This window comes from Panthera onca, chromosome A1 (genome assembly GCF_046562875.1).
Source record: "Panthera onca isolate mPanOnc1 chromosome A1, mPanOnc1 haplotype 2, whole genome shotgun sequence".
In the NCBI taxonomy this organism is placed as follows: domain Eukaryota; kingdom Metazoa; phylum Chordata; class Mammalia; order Carnivora; family Felidae; genus Panthera; species Panthera onca.
In genome coordinates this window covers 97,014,153-97,030,151 of record NC_138339.1, presented here as the reverse complement: position 1 = coordinate 97,030,151, position 15,999 = coordinate 97,014,153, and the positions used below count along the sequence as shown (strand labels likewise).

At 36.0% G+C, this 15,999-nt stretch overlaps 1 protein-coding gene across 1 annotated transcript in view; it reads left to right on the top strand.

Annotated features, from left to right (window-relative positions):
• SCAMP1 (secretory carrier membrane protein 1) overlaps window positions 1–15,999 on the top strand; it is a 129,365-nt gene that overhangs the window by 9,589 nt on the left and 103,777 nt on the right. Inside the window, exon 2 of the mRNA XM_078448685.2 lies at window positions 13,464–13,541. Within this exon, the coding sequence (XP_078304811.1) occupies window positions 13,464–13,541 (78 nt within the window). The remainder of the gene's footprint in view (window positions 1–13,463; window positions 13,542–15,999) is intronic.

Genomic DNA, 15,999 nt, shown 5'->3' with positions numbered 1-15,999 from the left:
TAATGCCAGTTCATCATTTGATGGGAATTTGGGTAATTAGGGACCGTTTGACTGTTGTGAATAATGCTTCTGTAAACATTTGTGCACAAGTTTTTGTTTGAACACTAGTTTTAAATTCTTTCGAGTATTTACCAGAAGTGGGGTTGCTGGGTCATATAATAATTATGTGCAATCATTTAAGGAATCGCTAGACTGTTTTCCAAATTGGCTGCCCCATTTTATATTGGAACCAGTAGCGTATGAGAGATTTGCTTTATCTCCATTCTTGTCAACACTTGTTATTATCTATTTATGATTCTAGCCATCCTAGTGGGTTTGGAGTATCTTAGTGTGGTTTTGATTTGCATTCCTCCGATGGCTGTATGGTGTCGAGCATATTTTTATGTGCTTTTTGGCCATTTGTGTATGTTTGGAGAAATATCTATTCAGGTCCTTTGCCTATTTTTGAATTGGGTTGTCTTTTTTTTATTGAATTACAAGAGCTTTTTATATATTCTGGATACAAGTCTTTTATCCAAGTACAATTGACCCTGGAAGAACACATGTTTGAATTACATGGGTTCCCTTACACGTGCATTTTCAATAAATATAGTATGCTACCATAAATGTTTTCCTGTTATGATTTTTGTAATAATGTTTTCTTTTCTCTAGCTTTAAGAATATAATATATAATGCATATAATGCACAAAATGTTTATCAGTTGACTATTACTAGTAGGGCTTCTGGGCAACAGTAGACTGTTAGTTTTTGGAGTCAAAAATTACATGCTTGGGGCTCCTAGGTGGCTCAGTCGGTTGAGCATCCGACTTCAGCCCAGGTCATGATCTCGCGGTCTGTGAGTTCGAGCCCCCCATCGGGCTCTGTGCTGACAGCTTGGAGCCTGGAGCCTGTTTCAGATTCTGTATCTCCCTCTCTGTCTGACCCTCCCCTCTTCATGCTCTGTCTCTGTCTCAAAAATAAATAAACATTAAAAAAAAAAGTTATATGCTGATTTTCTATTGCCCTGGTGGCGGGGAGAGGGGGGCAGCCCCCCTAACTCCCAGTGGTGTTCACAGTCAACTCTATGTGATTTATAAATACTTTCTCCTTTTTGCCAGTTGTCTTTTTACTTTCTTGTTAATGTCCTTCAAAGCACAAAATTTAATAAATTTTTATTAAGTCCAAATTATCTTTATTTTGTATCTTTTGATATTAAATCTAAGAATCCTTTGCCAAATCAGAGGTAATGAAGCTTTGTCTGTATGTTTTCTTCTAAGGTGTTTATAGTTTTAGCTCTTACATTTAGGTTTGTGATTCATTTTGAGTTAATTTTTGTATATAGTGTGAGGTAAGATCGAACTCAGTTCTTTTGAATGTGGATATCCACTTGTTCCAATATCATTTGTTGAACAGACTGTTCTTTTCCCATGGAATGATCTTGGCACCCTCTTCAAAAATCTCTGTATTTTTTCTTAATCTTTGTTCTTGCAAAAGAAATATATTTTATCTAAAAAGCCCTTCTCTTTCATGCAAATGGCTCCCAAGCTGAGTATCCCTAGAGTATGTATATTAGCTTGCCTGGTTTCCATAATTGCCACGGCTAGTGTTGCAATTGCTTATGTCTGTGCTTGCATCAGTACATTTTTATAAAAATGTAATAATGGGTTTTATACTTGTTTTTAGAATGCAGTTATGAACACATTATCAATATGACTAACTTGATACTTTTCCTTAAAAGAAACTTCCATTTATTTTACAGATTATAGGTGAATTACTGAATATATTTTTGCAGATAAGCAAAAATATTAGAATCTCTTTAATAAAGCAATGCATGCATATGATAAAGTGCATTTTGTTTGAGTACTGGTGAGATCAAACTAGAAAGAAAGGATTTGGCATAGTTATACACTGATAACTTTGACTTGATAATAGAAGAAGAAATCAGACATTTAAATGCAAGTGATTTAGTATATATAGCTATTAAAAGTTTGTGCTTCACAAACACAGTCAAAACAGTGCATATTGTAGAGACAATGTATACAAAAATACTGGAAGTTTCCACTTTCTCCAAGTGGCAGAGTTGGATACAAGCTATTGGTAGTCGTTTTACTGATGGGAATCTTCCAGTGGTGGTTAGAATGCTCAGGTGGTGATTTGGAATACTGGAATACATATAGAAAGTGGTGAGATACGTATAGAAAGTGGTGAGAAATGAAAGTGGGAGGAAAAGAGCGTCAGGAATATTGGCCAGTGATGGCCAGGGGATGGTATTCTAGCACAGTTTTACCACCATTCGCAATTTTCCTGAAGGTGTTGATGCTTGTTGCAGGTTGATTAAGCCTGTCTTGTGGTTTTATTTATGGCCTAGCATGCTTAATTTTTGGCATCTCAAATAGTCATAAATTTTAGTGAATTGCTTACAAGTCATTGGCATATTGTAAAAATGCAAATTAACATATTCCCCAAGGTTAAAAGAAATGTATCACATATTTTTTTCTATCTGATTAAAAAAATTTTTTTTAATGGAAATGTTTGTATTTGAGTCTCAGGGGAACTTAATCACCATTTATCATGGAATTTATAAGAAAACGTTTTATGAACTGTATATATTACAGACAGGCATTTCTGTGCTCCTAGCCTGGTGGTAGGGAGGTAGGTTAGAGGAAGGACTAAATGAAGTTTGCAGAGGTTTGTCTGTAATTGTAGTGAGGAGTAGGTAAAAGGGTGGCTCTGGTATCAGGCTGTCTAGGTTTGCTTCTCTACCTCCTACGTGAGTGACCTTAGGCACATTACTGAATTTTTCTGCCATTAGTATTTATTGTTTTTTTATATTTCTTAAAGGAATTTTTCTTTTGAATCAAGGCAAAGATGGGAAGCTCTTAAAATAACAGATAAAGGAAATAATGGTGCAAGATTATCTTTGGTTACAACATATGATTATTCTTTATTTTATCCCTAAATTGCCTATATTTTCTCAGACTCTAATTTTTATTAACTTTTAAAGTTTTTAGTGTTAACAGAAATAGTAACAAAAACAAAACATACAAATTACTGGTTGTCTTACAAAGCTTAGGGATTTTAGAAGCTGTTCTAGATCACATCTTGAACTGAGGGTAATAAGGAAAGCACATTGTATTTTTATGATGCAAGTTTTTTTAAATGTTGGAAGGTTGTGCCCTTGGTTGTTTAATGTTGACAATTGTTGGAAAGGACATCTGGTATTTAAAAAAAACACATCAGAGTTTAATAGTTTTTAAATTTTATGATTACTTTTCAGACTCATGGGAAACTACCAGGAGATGAATCCTTGATGTCACCATTGGAATTCTGAACATCCCCCCCCCACCCCCAGCCCTGCCCCTCGCCCCAACCCCAGGAAATTGTTGTACAGAATTTCTGGATTTGGTGGTGCTTTGATTTTAAGTACTGACCTGGGGAGTTTAGCCACCAGGTTAACAAGAGTAAGATATTTCACCAGATTTTGTTTCACAAGAAAGTGTTCAAAGATACATTTACTCTCAGATAGAAAAACTCCTTTTAAAAGTTGACTGCTTAAGGGGTGCCTGGGTGGCTCAATCGTTTAAGCGTCCGTCTTCGGTTCAGGTCATGCATGATCTCATGGCTGGTGAGTTCGAGCCCTGCGTGGGACTCTGTGCTTGCAGCTCAGAGCTTGGAGCCCTCTTTGGGTCTGTGTCTCCCTCTTTCTCTCTGCCCCTCCCTGGCTCATGCCCTCCTTCAAAAATAAACATTAAAAGGTGACTGCTTATAACATGAGAAAAAAACTAAGGCCTTCTAGAATTTGTTCATAGGTCTTTGGTTGTCACGTTTAGTGGTAATTGCTCTGGTAATTGCCGTATTTAATGTGTTAAGGGAGAATGACCGAAAACCCATTAATCTGGGTGGAGAACTGTGTATGATACAACAAACTTCTGCACAAAAATATCTTGACAGTTAAGTGAAAATGGAGGGATATTTATGTGGCAAGACTCTGCTGTTTTCTGATCCCTAGAGTATCAATTCAGTGGCTTTTTCATTAGGGGTCCAAGGTGATTGAACTTGCAGGTCAGTTGACAGACATATGACCAATTATTTTCCTGTTCTTCATTATTACCCTTTTTCCTTTTGTATCTCTAGGCTTAAGTGTGTTAATGTTGGGGAACATAGCTCTATTAGCTATCCAGTTTCTCAAATATCAGAAGAGCTTTTGGTGATTCAGTATAATAAGAAACTCTGGTGTCATTATGATCCCTGATAGCTAATATCCCTGCCCCATTCCTCCTTACTTCTTTCGCAACGAGTATTTCTCTCTAATGAGTGATGTGGTATTTAGATTTTGAAGACTTAGATATTTATGGCTGGTTGGCAACATTTCTTCTAAGAAATACTACATTGGATTATCTTTTTAAAAAACAGCTTTGATGGGGTGCCTGGGTGGCTCAGTCATTTAGCGTCTGACTTCGGCTCAGGTCATGATCTCACAGCTCCTGAGTTTGAGCCCTGCTCTGACAGCCCAGAACCTAGAGCCTGCTTCAGATTCTGTGTCGACTTCCTTCTCTGCCTCCCCTGCTTGTGACAGATATGTGTTCTGTCTCAAAAATAAATAAACATTAAAAAAAAAAAAGCTTTGAGATGTACAGTAATTCATAATACTGCACAGTTTACCAACTTAAAGTGTATAATATAGTGATTTTTAGTATATTTGCAGTTGTGCAGTCATCACTATCAATTTTAGAAACTTCCCATCACCCCAAAAAGAAACCCTATTAGCTGTCATTCTTCATTTAGCACTCATTCCCTATTTCCTCCCAACTCCTCTAGCCCTAGGCAGCCACTAATACGCTTTCTGGGCATTTCATACAAGTGGAATCATGCAATATGTAGTCTTTGATGATTGACACCTTTCACATAGTGTAATGTATTCAAGGTTCGTCCATCCTATAGCATGTATCAGGACTTCATGTGGTTGTATTACCAAATAACAATTTTAATTCATGGATATACATTTTATTTATATATCATTTGATAAAAATGTGGGTTATTTCCACTTTTTGGCTCTTGGGAATAGTGCTGCTATGAATATTTGTGTACAGATTTTTGTGTGGACACATGCCTTCATTCCCTTGGATATATACCTAGGAGTGGAACTGTTAGGTCATTTATTAACTTCCACAATGGCTGTACCATTTTATATTCCCGCCAGCAGATCAGTTTTTTTTTCCTACCCTTGCCAACACTTACCTGTCTTCTAGTTTGTAGCCATTCTAGTAGATGTGAAGTGGTATCTCATTAAATCTGCTAAGGTGTGATTGCTTCAGTTGTTGTAATATGCTAAGTACTGATCTGGGTTCATGAAATTAGTTTGGGAGTTGGTTTTAGGTTTGAGTAAGACTGTCATGACTTGTAACGATAATGAGAACCAGTTTTTAAAAGTCATGATTTATTGAATAATTCCTAGTAATTATTAAGCACTTCTTTCGATCTCTTATAAAAGATTTGCTAAATACATGTTTCAGAGTCTAGCTCAGATTTTTAATGGCTTCTTATAGTTCCTTTTGTTTTGTTTTAAATAATTGGGACATTTAGAAACTAGTAATTCTCTAGGTAAGTGAAATTCTCAGTATTTATTAAACTCATATGATTATAGTAGCTCTGAGACATATAAAGTAGGAAAAAATATATAACTCTATAAAGGTAGGGCCTCTCCTAGCCCCTAGCTTGGGACTTGTTTAATCAAGTTTCCTAGTCTAGTGTATAATATTGATTGGATTAAGCAGAGTTCTTGAAGAGTATTTTAATTAAGTTTTGCTGGAGCAATGCCATGTTTAATTCAGTCTTTTTCTTTAGAGGAGTTACTGTTTTAAACATAAATTTGTATTCTTTATTACATTTTCTTCTAAGAACTCAATCTTTGGGGTCAGATTTGAATTTGAATCCTACCATGTCACTTATTAGCTCTATGACTTTGGGCAAAAGACATTAAAGATTTGTGAGCTAGTATTCTCAGCAGTGAAAGAAAGGATACAGAAGTTAAGTCATAGGGTTGTTCTGAGAATTATATGACATAATTAAAGAGTGCACTATTGTGCTAAAATAGATGAATTCTCTTTCTTTCCTTGAATCTGTCTTTGCTTTAGCCTACCTAGGTTTCTCATAGACATGCCTGATAGAATTAAAAATGTGCATTTTCTTCTAAATGTTCTTAATATTCAAATTAGTGTGTTCTGCTATATCATGAAAAAAGGCATGAGGTAAGTGAAAAAATGTAGTAAAAGTCTATTACTATGTTATATGAAAACATTGGATTGGGAAGCTTTCTGATCAGGTCTTTTGTCATCTTTTGCAATTTTGAAAAACAGGAGAATTTTAGCTTTAAGTCTCAGTTTCCTATTTTCCCTTTGGCTGAAGCAATTGAATTTGCCCAAATGGATGAAAGTGAAATTATAAGCCAGTCTTGAATACATTGTTAGGCTTCAATCAGACCTGTCTAGTGGAAATAAAAATTGTGCCACATTGTAATTTAAAATTAGCTAGGGGTGCCTGGGTGGCTCATTTGGTTAAGCATCTGACTCTTGATTTCTGCTTGAGTCATGATCTCTCGGTTCATGGGATTGAGCCCCACATGGGGTTCTGTGCTGAAAGCATGCAGTCTGCTTGGGATTCTCTCTCTCTCACTCAAAATAAATAAACTTTAAAAAATTATCTAGTAGCCATATGGAAAAAACAGATGAAACTAATTTTAATATTTTATTTTACTCCTTATATACAAAATACCCTTTTAACACCATTACTATAAAAGTTATTAATGACCTATATTTATGTTGTTTTGTGATAAATCTTTGAAATCAGAAACATGCTGTGTTTTACACTTCCAGCATATTTTGCTTTGGATTAGTAAACATTTCAAGAGCCATGTATACTAGTAATCAATAAATGTTTATACTTAAAAAAACTTTCTCTTACACCAGATTTTATTTAAATTTAGTTAATGGCAGTAAACTGTATTTACATCGTTTTAATGGAACCCAAAATGACAGAGAACACTGATTCTACCTGTTCTCGTTTTAAATCATGGAGATGTGTCAGGTTACCTCAGGTAATGGGGCTTTATTGTAAGAATTTTTTGGGAGGGAAGGTAGCCCAACACAGTCCATCTTTGCAATTGTAATGAAATGGTCTCTGGGAGCTAAAAATGTGTTTCCTCAAATCGCCCCCCTGCCCTTCACCTCTCACCCATTAAGCAGTAAGTCATTTTCATGTGAAATCAGTATTTGTAAAACAGATACAATTGTGCTGTACTGGTTCAAGTGAAGGTTAGGGGACTGATCTCTGCTAACTTCTTTGCCCTCTTGTGCTTCTCTCATTCTTTTCTGAGGATCTTCTTGACAGTGAAAACTCCTGTAACACCAAATCATTCCTCACCAACCAGAATAGCAGTAACTCTGTTGGCCCTCTTTTTGCTTTGGTGACACATTAGCAACCTTGGTAATTGTCTTTCCCCTCATATTTTGTACCTGCTGCTCCCTTTTCTGGTCATCTTCTTATTAGCTTCTGTTTGTCTTTCTGCCATGACTAGTGTCAGCCTCTTCTGCTTGTAATTACCAATCATAATGTCTCCTCTTCAAGTAGCTCAAGATATAAGATCTAATTGATTAGCATTATCCAATATAGAGTCACTTCTGTTGGGGTCTACCAGACTTCCTCATGTCCAATTCTAAAAATTGTCACAGAGGCCAATTCCTCATCCTTTAACACATAGTGAAGATAACAGGGTCACTTGACACAAAGGTTGGGCAAAGAATGTCTGGTTGCTTTCCTCAGAAGACAGCTGTAGGTGTTTTTTGGCCTATTCGTTATATATGATTTGCTATGCATTCTTAATATCTCCGTTAATCATAAACAGAAAGCTTGTTTCTTCCTTAATTATTGGTAGTGGTAATGATAACAATCTTAGCTATCAGTATTTTCCATGTACAGGAACAGAATTAAACATTTTATATATAGTAGTTCATGAGCTACAGATATGTTTTACTGATGAAGGAACTGAGTCACATTGAAATATGAATCGCCTTGTTGAAAGTTTATAGCTTTTCATTAGCGGAACTCGGATTTGAATACAGGCAGTCAGCTTTCCAGATGGTAAAGACTTAAAAATATATAGCCTAACATTTCAGAGCTGCGACTGATCAGGACAATCATCTATCAAAAATTTCCCCTATTTTACAGATAAGAAAATTGGCAGTTTAGGTGTCTTGCATAAGTTCACAGAGTCTAGTCATTGCCAGGAGTTTCTAAATCCTAGACAAGTACTCTGTTACAGAACAAGTACCTAAGATACGTGAGATTTTGAACGTTAATCTTGAAACTCAAACCTGTTAAGTGTTAGCAGATATAATAAGTGGATACATAATATATGGTTATACACAGTCATCCATGTAGGCTATTTTCATGTTAGACTATTTAGCTTGAGAATGGTACAAAGAATAAGCAGGATACTGAGGTTGATTCTCAAGAATCTAGCTGAAGGTGAACGTACTTTCTGCCATATTAGAATCTTCCTGAGAGGTTATGTGTGGAGTGATGGAGAACTGCCCAATTTAATCCATAGTGGATGAAATCATTTGAAATATAATGAAGGTACACTACCTTAGAGGATTTGGTAAAGAAATCTGAATTAAAGATATAAAAAAGCTAATTATGCTAGTTTTGAAATCTTAGTTATTCTCGTTGAAAAACATTTTTATAATGCATCTTGATTTTTAATGAAATATAGCTATGAAGTTAAATGGTGTGTGGAGGGTTTAGTAGAATAGCCTTGGCTTAACTAAATTTATGTAATTTAATATTTATGGATAGTCAGATCCAAATAGGATATTTAAATTCTAAAGAATGTCTACACTTCTTGGAAGTTAATAAAACATAGAAGTGTAGTATATTATTTTAAGTCAGTAAAAGGAGGCTCTTTCAGATTGTTTTGCTTGTTAGAAATGCAAATTCTCAGACACTATCTGAGACATCAAGGTACATTTAGAATGGGGTTCAGTAATCTGGGTTTTAACAAGCCCTCCAGGTGATTCCAGTCTGTACTGAGTTTGACAACCACTGCAGTAGAGGCAACCAAGTTAGCACTTGAAACAGTTTGATTTTGTTGTGTTGAAAAGAAAGCACATTTTCCTGCCAAAGGTTTGGAATCATTAATAAACAATGAACTCAACCTGTGTCTTTCTTGATAAAGTTGTGGGTGTGGTAAATTTTATTTTTAGCATATATTTTCTCTCAGATATACACTAAATGCCCTTCAGGAAGTTTCTTGACCTTTTTCAAAGTCATAGCTTCTTTCTCTGAGAAATCGAATAGTACCATCCATCAGGGAGGATCATAACAAGGATTGGAAGTAGTAAGTGCTAGACATGTAGAGGCTTTAAAAGATTATTCATTATTAAAACTTCAGCTCTGTTGTTTTCTTCTAGTTCAGAGACTACAACTTCTGTAACACTATCTACGTTTATTAAAACTAATTTGAAAGGTTAATTAAGAATTCAGAGTTAATAGTTCTTTAGCTTCCTAAATCTTGGCAAATCTGGTACATGTTCTACTGCTTTGTCACCTAATCCTTAATGTTAAGGAGAAATTCCAGACCAACTAGAAGTGAACTCAGTTAACTTGACACAATGATTTTGTTAAACTGCCAATTAACTCAGCCTGGATTTAATCTCTTCTAGAATCTAGAAGAAAACCAAGTACATTTTCATTATTGGAGTTAAAAGTAGAAAATTGGAAGAATGATTTCATTCGTCTCTTTGGAGCTAAGTTATACCTTATGTAGGATTTGTGAATTTTAGGACCCTTGATAATTGGCTATGTGTATTTAGAAAATGGGAGTTGGGACTCATTGGACTCCTTGTACCTCTAGCATTGAAAGAATGACATTGATGGCATGAATGTTGGCTAAACAGGATCTATCTTTCTGACTCTATACTTCCCCTGTTTTTTTTTTTTTTTTAATTATGTAATATTTCCTGGTTCCAAAGTAAAAACTGTAAAACGAGGTACATTCAGCAAAGTCTGGCTTCCAAGCCTATGGTCTCTTATCACTCTTATCTTCATCTGCTGATAATCATTCATATTAGTAGCTTTTGGCTTCTTCATCTTACTAAGAAATTTTATTTACTGGGGCACCTGAGTGGTTCAGTTAGTTGAATGTCTGACTTCAGCTTGGGTCATGATCTCCTAATTTGTGAGTTCGAGCTCCACATTGGGCTGGCTACTGTCCATGCAGAGCCTGCTTTGGATCCTCTGTCTCCCTCTCTCTCTGCCCTTCCCCTGCTTGTACTCTCTTTTTTTCTCAAAAATACAAATAAGCATTTAAATAAGTAAAATTTTACTTACTTGTTTTTTATGTAAAAAAAGTTTTTTTTAAGTTTAATTTACTTAAGTAATCTCCACCCAACATGGCGCTCATACTCAATGACACAGAGATGAAGAGTTGCATGCTCTTCCGACTGAGCCAGCCAGGTACCCTGGTTTTTTCATCTTGTTCAAAATTTAAGTAAACACATACACATTAATTTTTGTCTTGAAATATGAGGTAACATCTTAGTGTTACATGTTAATTTTTTTCTTTCAATAAGAGGCAACATTTTAGTTATATTGTTTTGCACTTTTTCATTCATTCCATAGCAGCACATAGATTTCCTTGTACCATTATACAGCTGTGTAATACTTAACTGCATAGTACTTTATCATGTCCGTGTCCCGTAGTTGATTCAACTTTATTCTATTGGTAGACATTTAGGTTGCTTCTGGTCTTTTGCTATTACAAATAGTATTTTGCCCTTTGGAATAAATTCCTAGAAGTGAGATCATGGGTCAGAGTAAAAATGTAGATGTAATTTTGCTAGCTATTGCCAACTGTCCTTCCATTAGAGGTTGTAACAATTTCTGTACCCATTAATAATATATGAGAATTCTTATTTTCTTACACCTTTGTCATTAGAGTATGTCAGACTTGTAGATTTTTTCTACTCTGATAGGTGAAAAATGATTAGGTCAGGGTAGTTTTAATTAGTATTTTTCTTAGGAGTGAGATCAAATATTTTTTCACTTAAATTTTTGAACCAGCTTCATATTTATGCACATTTTTTTTCAGAAAGTGTTTCTTGGTTATTACTGTTGACTCTATCCTGAAGCATTACTCTTTAAAATTTTTTTAAAATTCATTTTCTTTATTTTGGAGAGGCAGAGAGACAGAGCGTGAGTGGGGGAGGGGCAGAGAGAGAGGGAGACAGAATCTGAAGCAGACTCCTTCAGATGTCCTTCAGACAGCTCAGAAGCTGTCATTACAGAGCCCGATGCGGGGCCTGAACTCATGAACTGTGAGATCATGATGTGAGCTGAAGTCAGACGCTCAACCGACTGAGCCACCCAGGCGCCCCTTGAAGCATTAGTCTTTAGATTTTTTTTTCTCTTTGGGGGTTGTAATAATCACTCAAACAGTATTACCAGGCACATATGATTAAATTAAAAAACACCTATTTGTGGTTTTTGTATGCAAAGAAGTGACAGTCTAATTTGGGAAAAGGGAATTGTATGAAGATCATCATGATTCAGTGAAATAAATGATGATGGAGATGAATACCAAGCTCTGAGAAAGCACTAAGCGTATGTTGTACTGACTTGGGTATCAGGGATTTTATTAGTTAGCATATGAAGTGTTTTTTTGAGTCTTTAAGGAAGAGGAGAATGCTAGGGTGACCCAACCTGGAAGAGTATTTCAACCACAGGAAGCAATGCCAAGGAAGAGTATGTTGTGGAGAATTCCCAGGTCACCTGGTTTTGTGGGTAGGGATGAGGGGAATGCATCGAGACTGCATCTGGACCATTAGGATTTGCTAAGTCTCCACTTGTTGACCCTAAACCCCTTTTTTTCAAAAAAAAATTTTTTTTACTTTTTTAAGTAATCCTTACACCCAATGTGGGGCTCATACTCAGAACCCTGAGATCAAAAGTTGCTTGCTGCGCTGACTGAACCAGCCACTCGCCCTCCTAAACCCTCTTCTGAATTAAGGTAACCACAGCAGTGCCAAACTGAAAATTTTGATTAAAATATTCATGTTTCTTTTTTCTCACTTTTTTCCCTGAAGCACACACTCTTTTTTGATAATCTTCCTGCTTCTCACATTTTTGAGTAAACTTGGGAGGACAACCCTGGGAAATAGAGTGATTTCATCCCCTCCTTCCTTTTTTATTGTTGAACAAGCATAGTTTTTTTATTTTTTGTCTGTGCCATACTTTTAATTTATCCTTACACTTTTTGCCAAGTTCAAGGCTCCTTATGCAATATCTTGTTTGATTTGGTAGGGAGTGAAGGACCTGGCAAGAGGAAGGTCCTTCAGAGAGAATAGATGAGTCTGGCTGGAAAGGTAGTTCGGGACTAGGTTAGATGGTCAGAAGTCTTTTATCTCATTTTGAGGAATTTATCTTTTGTCTTGGTGGAGAGCCTTTAAAGAATCTGAAATAGATTAGGAATAGAGGAGGGGAATGACAAGATCAGCTTTTCCTTTTTGAGAGGTAACTTTGATGACTGTGTTGAGAAAGATGGATTGGAAAAAGTACAGTATAGACAAGAGAGCAGTGGTTCCCCAACCAGTGGCAAGTAGCATCATCTGGGAACTTGTTAGAAATACAGATTCTCAGGCCCCTTCTCAGAACTCTAGAGGTCGGTTGCAGCAATCTGTTTTGATTCTGATGCATGCCAAAGTTTGGAATTAGGGATGTAAAGGCCAATGAGGCTGTATTACAGTTTGCAAATGCCTTTCACATTAATTATGCAGTTGGTTTTTGTTGAGATGTTTATTATGTTTGTGTCTTAAATTCACAAGAGAAGTAGATTAACTAATATTTTGGGACTTATTTGGAAGCCTAACATGAAAAGATTTGAAAAGTTGGGATAGTGTGGTGATGTATTACATTTGGAAAAGGAGAAACAGGACAAAGTAAACTATAGTCAAGTGAAAATACTGGAGTAGAATAAGACATGTAAATGGTGCTTAATCTTGAATGCTATAGATGTTGCCTGTACATGACATTGACTTGTAATGTGGTACTTATATCTGCAGTAGGGAAAACTGATGGAAGATAACTTTAAAAATATGGGAACTGTGGAACCTAAAGGAAGGGATGGTGGGTTTACCCAAGGTTTGCTAAGGTGCTCTTGTGCAGTCACCTCCACATAGCTATTTTCATTCTTTACATAATAGCCAGCACCTGATTTGCATCTAACCCAGTTTTTTCATTGAGAGTGTGAGGGCTGAGGGTATAAATTTCAACCTTGTTGGGATGAGAGTGAGGAAATGTGATAATCTTTTTATTTTCCTGTTAGCTTCACTGGGTGACCAGAAATACAGATGGAACAAATGCTTTGTAAATATCAAAATTGTGCCTTAAAGGATAAGTAATTTTTTATTCTCCTTTGAATTTTATTCCAGGACCCATCAGTTACACAAGTGACAAGAAATGTTCCACCAGGACTTGATGAATATAATCCATTCTCGGATTCTAGAACAGTAAGACTGTCTTAATTGGACTACTTTTGAATGTTAAAATTGAAATTAAATAGGAATTATATTTCAATTATGATTTCTAGTTGATTGGTTAAACTTGTGTAAAATAAACTGTTAGTATTTTATTTATAATTTAGAAAGTTAAAAATCTTTCTAAACAGGAAGAAATATCAGTAATGGTCCTAGTGGAATACTACAAATTTTCTTTTATGTTCTGCATTGCTGATGATCCCTCTAATAAGTAAATCTTATGACAGTACTTTAAATAGGAGAGAGAAGTGTTCCTTGGTATAAATGTTGTCTTCATGGTAATGTAGGGGTGATGTTTTCTTATAAAATAAAAAAAATCTACTCTCTGGTAGACTAGAATTATCTGGAACTTTACTGGGCTTAGGAACATGTTTTTCTCCTCAAAATTTAGTCTTGATTTATGTAGGGGTATGAAAAAGAATCCATAATAAACAGGAGTTCTCCACCCTGGATGCATATGAGAAGCACCTGGGGAGGTTTATTACACTTTTTATTAGGGCCCTACACTCTTACAGTTAGGGCACTTGTGTTTTTTGTTGTAGCTGTTGTGGTGATTTTATTCTGAACCAGTTTTGAGAACTATTGAGGTAGGTTTTGTTGAGAATTCTTCCCCAGAATTTCTCTGGCAGATAATTTGTTTCCTGTATTTTGAGTCTTTAGTTTAATTCTGACACTCAAGAGGTCTCTTGTTTTAGACACTGTTGACTTTTGAAATGTTAGTCATCCTGTTGAAGATCTTGCAATTCTTCAGTTGTATGCTTGGATTTACATATAAATATAATGATTCTTACTTGATCATCTCTTCCTGATGTGTGTTTCCATAGTCTGCAGAATAATTGCAGAAGATATTGCAGGTTTTACTTAGAAATATGTTTAAGATTGGGGTGCCTGGGTGGGTCAGTCGGTTAAGTGTCTGACTTGGGCTCAGGTCATGATCTCGCAGTCTGTAAGTTTGAGCCCCGTGTTGTGCTGTGTACTGACAGCTCAGAGCCTGGAGCCTGCTTCAGATTCTATGTCTCTGTCTCTCTTTGTCTGTGCTCCTCCCCTGCTCGTGCTCTGTCTCTCTCAAAAATGAATAAACATTAAAAAAAAAAATTAAGAAAAAGAAATACATTCAAGATGTATTATATTAACATTTTAGTTCTAGGAAGAGCTTTGTACAAAGTAAAAGCATTAAAATAAGAATGAACTTTCATGTTCCACTTTATTTCAAAGCTCTCATTTAACATTGCTTATGTGCAGCAACTGCAGTCCAGCCTGGGATTACTAAAGTGTTCACTGGGCGAGTAAATTTCAGATTGAAGCATTTGAGACAGCCAGTAAGTTGACCAGTTTGGACATGTAAAAATGGCAATTTAAAATGATTCAACCCTATAGTAAATTAGTGCTGTGAATGTATGTGCATTTGGTTGTAGTTGAAAGAGAAGAAGAGAGGTGGTATATTTTATTCCACCATATGTAGTCTTTTTAATATGATTTCTGGGGGGTGGAAATGGGAACAAGACTTGTTAAAATATGTTGGTAAAGAATGAAAAGAAGTTTTCATACAATTTTTTGGAAGATTTTACTAGCAAGAAATATATTAAGCTTTTTAAAAGTAGCAGCTTTAGGGGTGCCTGGGTGGCTCAGTCGGTTGAGCATCCGACTTCGGCTCAGGTCATGATCTCATGGTCCGTGGGTTCGAGCCCCGCGTCGGGCTCTGCTGACAGCTCAGATCCTGGAGCCTGCTTCCGATTCTGTGTCTCCCTCTGTCTCTGCCCCTCCCCTGTTCATGCTCTGTCTCTCTCTGTCTCAAAAATAAATATTTTAAAAAAATTAAAAAAAAAATAAAAGTAGCAGCTTTAGATTATTCCTATCAGTGGTATTCGTACTCTTTACCAAGTTGCCTACTTTGTGCCATGTGTGTTACCTATATTACTGAATTCCTATAACATTCAAAATGGCTATTTTAAATTTCCATTTTACTGATAAGGAATGTGAGACCCAGGTCATCCAGATAGTAAGTGGCAGAACTGGCTTAACTAACTCAACTGTTTTCCATACAGCTTTTGCCCTTTCCATTTTGCTAGTTCTGTCTTTAGAGATAGATGGAAGGATAGAAGGTACAGTACTGGTCTCTGAAAAATTTCTCACCTAATTGGAATTTAAAACAGTTACATGAAGATATATCCAGAAAAAATAAAACATAAACGTGTAAATTATAATTTGAAATGTAGAGTTTTCACAGTGAAGGAAAGGTTTTCTTAAAGAGAATAGTCTCAGGGAGAGCTAGGCAACACTGCCTATTTAAAATATAAGCCTGTTTAAAATGGAACACTTCTCAGCGGCACCTGGGTGACTCAGTGGGTTGAGCATCCAACTCTTGATTTTGGCTCAAGTCATGAGCCCAGGGTTGTGGGATCAGCCCTGTATTGGGCTCACTGCTGGGGCT